This window comes from Malus domestica, chromosome 12 (genome assembly GCF_042453785.1).
Source record: "Malus domestica chromosome 12, GDT2T_hap1".
In the NCBI taxonomy this organism is placed as follows: domain Eukaryota; kingdom Viridiplantae; phylum Streptophyta; class Magnoliopsida; order Rosales; family Rosaceae; genus Malus; species Malus domestica.
The window spans coordinates 24,585,090-24,595,200 of NC_091672.1; the positions used below are offsets into that span (position 1 = coordinate 24,585,090).

General features: G+C 34.6%; 1 protein-coding gene across 5 annotated transcripts; it reads right to left on the reverse strand.

Annotated features, from left to right (window-relative positions):
• Positions 1-8,130: 8,130 nt before the first annotated feature.
• On the reverse strand, positions 8,131-9,818 carry LOC103450682 (EG45-like domain containing protein). 5 transcript variants are annotated; one of them, XM_070808970.1, is made up of 5 exons: positions 9,563-9,711; positions 9,417-9,458; positions 9,014-9,073; positions 8,539-8,821; positions 8,131-8,392 (listed from the first exon to the last, which is right to left on the reverse strand). In XM_070808970.1, exons 1-5 carry the CDS (start codon positions 9,570-9,572, stop codon positions 8,386-8,388), a joined length of 402 nt encoding a protein of 133 aa, XP_070665071.1. In that variant the 5' UTR covers positions 9,573-9,711; the 3' UTR covers positions 8,131-8,385. The 5 variants fall into 5 exon arrangements, with proteins under 5 accessions (XP_070665071.1, XP_070665070.1, XP_070665073.1 ...); XM_070808969.1 differs by having other exon boundaries at positions 8,131-8,397; XM_070808972.1 differs by lacking the exon at positions 9,417-9,458 and having other exon boundaries at positions 9,563-9,818.
• Between the last annotated feature and the right edge of the window lie 293 nt (positions 9,819-10,111).

A 10,111-nucleotide genomic window follows, 5' to 3' on the forward strand; every position in this document is an offset into this window, starting at 1 on the left:
TCCAGTTGCTACTGCCACCGTTGAAAGAATATTTTCAGCCATGAAAATTTTGAAGAATCGATTGAGAAATCGAATGATAAATCAATAGATGAATAATGTCATGATTATTTTTATAAAGAGAGATATTTGATGGTATTAGTAATGATGTTGTCATGCATCGCTTTCAAAACATGAAAACACGTCAAGGAATATTGTATAAAAAACTTTATGAATTAATATATAGAGAACTTTAACGAAAAGCTCACGGTACTGTTCACTTTAACGAATAAGTGTTTGTACAGTAAATTCTAAAGTTTTTTAATGTACCTTGTTGTTTGAGTAAATAGTCCAAGGGTTCAACTTTTTCTTAATTTGTGTTGTTTTTTACCCTTGCACGTGAAAGGAGATTTAGCGGCTGAGTTGCCCATAAATATTAGGAAAAATTGCACCAACAAAATCTTGTACTCAGGTTAAAAAGATTTACATAATTCAACGACCAGACTTCGAAGTGTTTCAGTGTATTTATCTTCTCCCAATTTTCATCTACTATATTGTGACAAATATGAGCACATTGTGAGTTTCTCTTCCCCACGTTCGTTTCTTGTTCATTCCATAATTATATGATCTCTCATATACATGGGTGGATGGGTATAAATTGCTCTGGGTCCGACTGTGAGAGATGAATTATGACCATCCAAAATAATAATATAATAATAATTACAGGTAGGGAATATGCCGTAATTGTGACATTTTGTAAATATGTTTGATACAAAAGCTCCCCCATGTGCTCTTCTAGTGGATAGGGTGTCAGCAAAATTTTATAAAAAAAATGATATAAAAAGCTTCTTCTCACTTAACATAATATTATTGGCCCGATGCGTTATGTGAAAATATTTATGTGCAATGTTCGTTGCTCTTCAAGACAAGGCAACATTTTATGACTGTCACGCTATTACATAATACTATTAATCAATTTATGTAACATCCCACATCGTTCAAATGAGTGGATCATCTAAGCCTTATATGTATATTCTCATCTCTACCTAGCATGAGGCCTTTTGGGAGCTCACTGGCTTCGAATTCCATTAGAACTCCGAAGTTAAGCGAGTTCGCGCGAAAGCAATCCTATGATGGGTGACCCACTAAGAAGTTCTCGTGTGAGTTCTCATAAACAAAACCGTGAGGGCGGTCAATGCTCAAAGCGGACAATATCGTGCTACGGTGGAGTCGAACCCGGGATGTGGTGGGGGTCCGAGCCAGGATGTGACAATTTACATGTTATAATATAAATGAATGATTTACTCATTTTTCATATACCCCATTTGATTACTATTGCACTACAATGAAATTGATACTTTTTGCTCAAGATCTTGTGCTTTATAAACCTTATTATGTCAATTTAGGCCATAGTACAAAATCAAACAAATATATAATTTGCTGCCGCAATTTTGAAGAGAGACTTGCAACCACAAATCGGTAAGTAGGAATAGCGTAAGCAACTGCTTTAATAAGGACCTCACGTCCAGCAGGAGAGAGAGTTTGATTTCCATCCTTGAATTTTTTTTGTTTTATAAGATGCTTAACAAATGCCAAGGCCACCCATTTCGACCGGCCCCAAATGGAAGGGAGTCCAAGATATATCCCCGGGTCATTCGATTCCGTCATACGAAAATTTTGGCAGAGGATCTCTCTTAAAGGCGTTGGGGTATTTTTAGAAAAATAGATGGTGAATTTATCTGGGTTTTACGAGTTGTCCGAAGCCAACGAATTACTACAATGTTTCTCTATATCATTATAAACTTGAGTTCTACATAAACTACAAAGCCGCTATACTTGATAATATATATCCTCAGCTGTATATATATATATATATATTATATGTAAGGTAAATTACATTTTATTCCCTCACATTTGATTGTAAGTGCAATTGAAACCTCATACGTCATTTTAAAAACATTTCAATCACATACATTTACTTGTTTTTATTACAATTCCATAATTCCGTTAATTGAATTGTTAATTTGATCGTTAAATGATGTAATGACAACTGTGGGTCTCATGTTTGCCCGTCAAATTTGTCCATACAGATAAAAAAAAATTATAAAAACCTTTTGTTTTTTAAATAGGATGCTTGTAATATCTCAACATTAATCTGTCTGTTGCATTCGATACTTACTCGTTCCTCAAACCACCCAACAATTTCACGTGGATCTCCCATACATTTCAAGCTGTATTATCATCATCACCGTCCAAAATTCCACGTGTAGGCATGCATGGAAATAGTCCTCCACCAAATATCTTGTCAAACTCCGTCCATCAGACTCACAATTAGACAAAGATCAGTGAATTATTGTCAAGTTGATATGAACCTGTCCTTATCCTAACCCACCATCTTAACCTACCTCAACACTTTGACTATCAACTTTTTCTTTATTTGTGTTGTTTTTGACCCTTGCGTGTGAGTTGAATCTTATACTCTGGTTAAAATGATTTACATAATTCAACGACAAGACTTCAAAGTTCAAAGTGTTTCACAGTGTAATTATCTTCTCCCCTACCATATTGTGACTTAATATGAGCACATTGTGACTTGTACGCAAAACCCCATTTCGTTGGTTCCCTAGTTCACTACACTTGAACTGATATTGAATTACTAAGATGTATTTATTATGTACTAATTATAATTACTAAGAAATGGGATCAACCATTTTAATGAGATACGCACCATTCTTATTCTTTTCACTATCCTAAAAGTTTGAAAAAAATTGAAACACTCTGTTGAAAATTAGTGAAGGATGAAAAATTATTTTAGAATTTGCAGCCATCTTGAACAGTGAAAAGGTACGGCGCTCATGGGTCGATTTGGGGAAAAAATTACAAAAATCATAATTGATTCCTAGTCTTTATGAACGATCAATATTGCGTGATCAGAAAGTTCTGCATAATTGAATCCGGAGAAGATCCTAATCCTTTATGGAAATCTAGACATATATAAAGAGAGAGAGAGACAGAGAAAGAGGATGTGCAATATAATATTTACCAACCTCAACTGCTAATTTTTTTTTTACTTCGACTGAGGATACTAAGTTGAAAAATTGTTGTTTATAGAATACACCCACGCATATTAGAAAATATTTCTTTACACCCACGCATATTAGAAAATATTTCTTAAATCATCCATATCATTGTCACGGTTGAAATCAATTTGCATGTCTCTAGTTGTCTAAGAGAATTTGTTTAATTCTCTTACTATTGGGCTAAAATAAGCTATGGGAAGAAAATTTATCTTGTAGCTAAATTATATCATGATGTAAGCTTGACTTAAATTATTATAGATCCACCAAGTTATATTTCAAACAATTTTTTTTTTGTTTTTTTTCTTATAATCTAATGGCTATGACCAAATGAGATCAAATCTAATGGTAAAAAAAAAAAAAAAAATTGATTGTCCAAAATTAAATCTAACTCTAAAATAATTTAAAAAAAATATATTTAAATCAAATTTAACTTAAAACTTTATAAATACCTATGTATTTGTATGATTTTTAATTACTTATCAAAATTTAAATATTTTTAGATTAAAATGTTCATAAAAATAAATTAGGATAATCTACATAAATTTTATTTTTTAAAAAGTTACCAAAAAAATTAGGCTAAAATCATTATTTAATAATCTCGGACTAAAATTTTAAGACCTAAGGGTTGGAGGAGAAAAATAGTTTCTGGGTTATGGCTTAGAGTTGGTTTGAGATTGTGATGCTATAAAAAAACAACTTATTAAAAAATTTAGAATATTAAACATGTTTGGTAAAAATTAAAAAAAATATTTTTTTTTAAAACTGTTGTCAATAAAAGTAGAAAAACAGAAGCGTCTAACATGTTTTTAGAAAGATTGTTTTTTTTTTTTCAAAGCATAGTAACCAATGTACATATATCTTGCACATGTTTTCAAACACAAAGTGTCAGTGTCTTATATCTCTGACCCACAGCCCAAAACAGAGAGAACCCCAACCTCATGTTGGGACTTGGCTAAAACCTTATTTTTAAGGTAACTTTAACGAAACTCTTCCGGTACTGTTCACTTTAACAAAAAACCACATTTTTACACTAAAAAGTCAATCCTGGTACTATTCATTTTACCCTTTATTTTGTCTTTATCATTAAAACTCAAAGTTTTCAAGCCCTTTTTATTAGTTTTTCTTATTTTTAAACATCCCAATAGCGATTAATCTAAACATATTTGGTTCTCCGTAACTTCGGATATTATATGGGTAAACATCAGCGTTCTTGTATGCTATTTTGGAAGTGGTGTGCTATCCACACACACCCCAAATTACTTCTCACACACTCCTTGTTAATTTATGTCTGTTGATCTTCTTCAATTTATCCGATCCAACGGTTGAAAATTTATTGACAATATCAACTCATATGCGTGGGCCCCGCCGGTGTGTTTCCACACCAGATGCTCTGCAAAAAAGACACAATCTCGAATTAGAAACACATAAAGAAGAAACATATAGTATACATATATAGCAAGGGAAAGTAAAAATAATGAAAAGTTCAATCAAAGGGAGTGGAGGAAACCCTTTTTTCTTACCCAAAGCATTGAAGTAGCAGAAGCCATTATTTTGTTCTCTTTTTGCCCTCTTCCCGTGTCCCTTTCCTTTTTTACCTCTTTAAAATGATAACTGATAAGAAAAATAAATAAATAAATAGATCTCCGTACGTATGACTTTTATGCTTCTTTTCTTCCTCTTTCCCGACAACACATTTCTTATTCGGCAACTTTATACTTTGAAATTTTGGCTTTTTATTTTTTTAAATTTAAATTTCTTCATTTTATAATATTCAATTTTGTTTTTTGTTAGTCTACAATGCCCAATTGCCAATGATTCTAACTATACTCTTGCCTTGCCTACAATCTATAACAAAAGAAAAGAAGAAAAAGAAAACTCTAGAAAAAAAATCCTACTGAGCCATGAAATTTATATCTACCACAGCTCAAAATTCAAAATATGAAAATTAATATATCGGCAATGTTCATTTTCATCTAATAATTGCGTATTCAATTTAACGAATCAGAACAGCAGAAAATGATCATATGTTTTCCTTGACAGGTATCAAGGAAAACACGTCAGAGGGAATCAAGCAGATGGATTCATCAAGCGCGATGAAATTCCTTACCTGGGAAATGTTTGGCTTGGTGATGTCTACTTCCTTGACTTTGCACATCCACAAACTAAAAAATACTTGGCTACTTGTTCATCATCGTTCAATCACTCTTGTTAATTTTCCTTTTTTTATGTTTCGTTTCGTTTCGGCTTTTCTTTAACAGCGTAGCACACATAACCAATCAAATTGATTCATTAACTTAGAGCATCTCCAAAGGAAATGTCAAAATGTCAAAATCAGCAATAACGATAATAAAAGATAACAATAATGTCTTCCAATCGAGAAGACAAATCTGATGTGGCATGACATGGAAAGACATCTCTTCCCTTTTTTCTCTCTTACCAAAAAAAAAATATGTGAAATGTAGAAATTAGATTACCAAACTTACCATTTTGCTTTCTAATGTCGAACAAAAGTGAAGTTCATTTCCTCTAATTTTTTTCGGGTGAATAAATTTAATTTGTAGCTTCAATCATATATGAAGTAAAGAATAAACATGATTGATTCCTAATATTAAAAATATTTTTACCTAACCGAAATGTTTTTCTTTTTTTTTTAGGCAAAATTGCTTTTACCGATTTTTTCCAACTGCCCATTGGGCTTATAGTAAGCTCAGATGCATTTTATATGGCCCAAACAGTGGTTCGTTTTAACGGTTTAAGGTCCAACAACGACTCCGTCGCAAGACCCACGGGCAGGAACCGTACGCGTAGCAAATCTAACAGGTTCCGACAATTGTCACTTTGTAATACGGTTATTGTTGTTGCTCTTCATTTTTATGAGAAAGTTTTTAGATTTGATTCCTGCCAAAAGCGAACTTGAAACACATTATAGCATCATTATGAAGGTAAGCTCACCCTCTTAGTATGGACAATATCGTTTGTTAGAAAAACTAGTACATGACCACAAAGTGTGTGAAATTTTTTTTTTTTGTTTTTAAAATTGAATGAGAGAGGGAAAAATGAGAGAGAACGTAGAACTGGAGAGAGGGAGAGAAGGTTATTTTTTTTATTTTTTTATTTTTTAATAATTAGAGGTATTAAAATCAATTGTAGATGAGGCTTAAACAAAAAAAAGCAAATTTTATTTTGTGCAATTATGATTTCACCCTTACCTTTTTTTGTTGTAATAAGAGACTAAATAGTCTTTACTCTCTTTTAATTAACCAAAAATTTTCTATTCATATGTAGTTCGGAAGATAGAACAAGTTTCAACACTTTGCCATGCTGCGCACCACGTTTTGAAGGAAGAGAGAGAGAGCCTAAAAATTTGCACTTTTAGCTGCTTATTTGGTGTACTCGTTTAATTGCTCACCACATGTTTGATGAAAGTCCTCGCCGGCATTTAGGGGTTTATGATTATATGAACGTATCACACGAACAAAGTAAAAATTAAAGAATAAAATATGAAGAATAACTCCTCCCACCCCATAACCCACTCCACTAAACTTGTTGCTTGAGATGTCAATGTAGCTGAAAACAGAATCTTTACCAGCCCATTTCCAGTCCTTTATTGGGAACTATTATAGCATCCTGATAGTATACCTGACTGAACTTTAGAACTTCAAATTGTATGTGATTAATTTTTTACTTGGTATCATCTTCGCCAGCCATCATTGCTTGCCAGGTTCTCAAGCATCTTCCTGGTAATTCACCACCAAAATTGTTGCGAGCTATGTCTTTGAAGCTTTGTCCAGGTACCACTGGTTTTGTGACATCCAACGCGTCCATAAAAAAGGTTGGATCGAAAAACAAGAACACACAAGGAGGACATCTGCTTCAACAAGCAAGGATAGATACATGGTCTGATAGATCAACAGGATGACTGGCAGGCACATGGCTTAACATAGCAGCGGGATGCTCCACAGACACTTGCCTAACACCAGCAGCAGGATGCTTCACGGACACAGGGTCTCAAAACCATATGGAGTCAATCCAACCAGTTACCATTTGCGGAGCACATCAAACAGGAAGTATGCTGGGATGCTTCTCCGGAATCTCATCCTGAATATCTTCCAAGCCAAGCTTTAACATCAGTTACCATTAGGCCAGGAACTTGAAGTTATGAAGCAAACACTGGAACCATTAGATTCTACCCTTCCTAGATCAGTCCTGGTCCCTGAAGCTACTGTGGTCAATCTGGAAGACATGCCACCATTGCCACCTTCACCACCAATGCAATGGAGGATGGGAATACAACATGCTTCCCTTTTTTCCACAGAGAGAATTGGTTGGAGTTGGTCAGGATTCTTTGCTGCCAATACAGCCATCGGAATCAGTTGAGAAAGCTCAATTTGATATGCCAGCACCACAGGACCTGGTAGATTACCAGAGAGTTGCAAGAAAGATTTAGTTGACTAAGCCTACTGAACTTCCAAATCCAGTTGGTTATTTCACCATGAATCAGGTTTGCTGAAAGGTCCAAAGTGCTTAATTTTGATTGATTTCTCAAGAAATCAGGAAATGTTCTCAACTTTCCAGAAGACAATTTCAATGTCGTAAGTTGAGGGAAGGAAGAATAAGAGGAACTAGTATTAGAATAAGTAATCAACAAGCTATTGTATGACAAATCAAGACTCGAAATTCACAAACCCAGGACCGTTCTGTTTTCAAATTAATTGTACGGAAGCTATAAATTTGAGACTAAGACATGTCTAGACAATATATTCCAAACTCCAAGAGTATTGCTTCACAGTTAGTGCAGACACCAAATTTACAACCAACAGTGAAGAGAAAGAACGGAACTCAGTGAAGATGAATCAACTTTCACTAACAAGGAAATAAGCTTACAAGTTACAACACTCTCACCTAGAGCATGAACAGTACAGCCAAAAGGAAAGATGAAAAAACTAACTCAAAAGTATAAGCAACATCTAGTTATCAATGCAATTGAAAACTATGGTGTGGAAGGAAAACCGAAGCATAAAACCACTTCAAGGAATTAATATAAGTTGTTTGGTATGTGGGAAGTCATTCTGGAAAAACCACTTACAATTTTAACAGATTTCAGTACCAACAAGGCAACAATAAAAGATTAAACATATGAAAAAACATCCTATTTAATACAGTTGAAGTATGAGATAATACAGTTGAAAGTATTATCGACCATTATTATATAATACAGTTGAAGGATGAGAGCTAAGTTTTAAGATTTAGAAGCGTTGGCCATCGGAGAGAGTTCTTTGAGAAATATCCTCGGCTGTATGTGATCAGCATAGATCTGGTTCAGCTGATTTCATATCCTGCACTTATCAAACCATCGACATGTATATTAGTGTGTATATGTGTGTGTGTATATATATATATATATATATATTTATACGTATATAGATATAAGGAAACCAACATTAGAAGTATAAGAGAGTAGAAAGTTTGGATAGGTATTTACTGAAGATATTCGATGTTGATTTGTGTAGAAGATGAGTTTGAGATGGCTGCAAAAGCATTGGTTGACATGGCAATGGTAGAAGGGCACGGAGATTGACGGCAAAGGTCCACCACCTTCACCTCCACAGTAGCACCACCCTTGCAGGGCATATTACGTCCACTCAGGCACCTAATTTTATAGAGCCTTCCACACGCAGAACCACCGTCCCACAACCCTTCACTCACCGCCGCAAAAAGGTACATCGGAGGGAACTGGTCTGGCCTACTCCCAAAGCATGTTGTTGCTGCACAACAATTACAATAATGGCATAAGAAAAGCTAATTGTCATTGGCATGATCCAGTTAATTCTCAATGCCCCTGCAACTAACTAGACATGAATTACTCACTTAAAACCATTTAAACCCCGTAATTGTGATCAAGGCAATCACAACAATACAGTAATCATTGCGTTGAGATGAATAAGTTGTTTACTTACGCATATAAGGAGGACCGTAAGAAGTTGCTGTGCCGAGATCGCCAGAAACTAGCCTTGATTCTGTGCAAAAAAGGCCTAAAACGATCAACATGAATAAGAGTCCCATGTTCACGGAGCCCGCCCAGGATGTTGTCAAAGGAGCGGCCACAGTTTTAATGGGTCCTTTGATTTTGAGGGCTTTGGGAGCTATGAATGAAAAAAGAGGCGGGCACGTGGAATGCTGATTGCTAAGATGGTGGCGTATCACAAGAAGATTGACACGAGTCAAAATAATATATTTAATGGCTCGAACAATGAAATATTAATTATCAGTCGAATGAAATGAAGAGGAGGAGAAAGAAAAGAATTATAGAATATTATGAAAACTTTAAATATAAACTTATGATAAAAATAATATTATTACCCGCCGGAAAACTCATCGGTTTCTGGAATTTTTCGCCGGTTTCTGGGTGAATTTCAAATGATCCATATATGAAAATTCAACGATCCATATATGAAAATTCATCTATTCAACGAGAGGCATCCAAATATGATGGTTAGAGACCTTACCTCGGTCCATTTAAAAGCTTCTAGAACTCGGTTTTTCTTCGGCCTTTCACGAATCCGGTTCGTGGATACGAGAGGAATGTTTGATGGTGGTTTTGGTGTTAAATTTTTGCCATTAAAGTGATGGGGGTTTGTGGTTGTTCACGTGGTGGCATTCCCGCTATCTAAGATCTCATTTTTCAGCTTGAGGTGGCAGGTATGTGAACAGGTGTCCTTTAGTTCAAACTACAACACAAACGCAAGAGAGTGGCAGGTATGTGAACAGGTCTCCTTTGGAACTCGGTTTTTATTAAGAAAACTAATGAAAAATGTTTAAAATTTTTGAGTTTTAACGACAATGATAAAATAAAGGGTAAAGTAAATAGTATTAATATTGATTTTTTAATGTAAAAATATGATTTTTTCGTTAAAATGAACAATACCGGGAGCTTTTCGTTAAAATTCCTTTTTTATTATTGTGTTAACTTTTATTCTTTCCATCAAAGTTTAAGGGAACCGGATCCCCTCCCTCCTGAGATTAGTATACTGACCCCTGAGTAAAGGATCCGGATC

Coding starts and splice junctions, on each gene's coding strand:
- LOC103450682 (XM_070808969.1), bottom strand. Junction 9,074..9,416: donor ACCGATGAGTTTTCCGGCGG/GTAATAATATTA, acceptor TTTTTTGCACAG/AATCAAGGCTAGTTTCTGGC. Junction 8,398..8,538: donor ATCAACATCGAATATCTTCA/GTAAATACCTAT, acceptor TGGTTTGATAAG/TGCAGGATATGAAATCAGCT.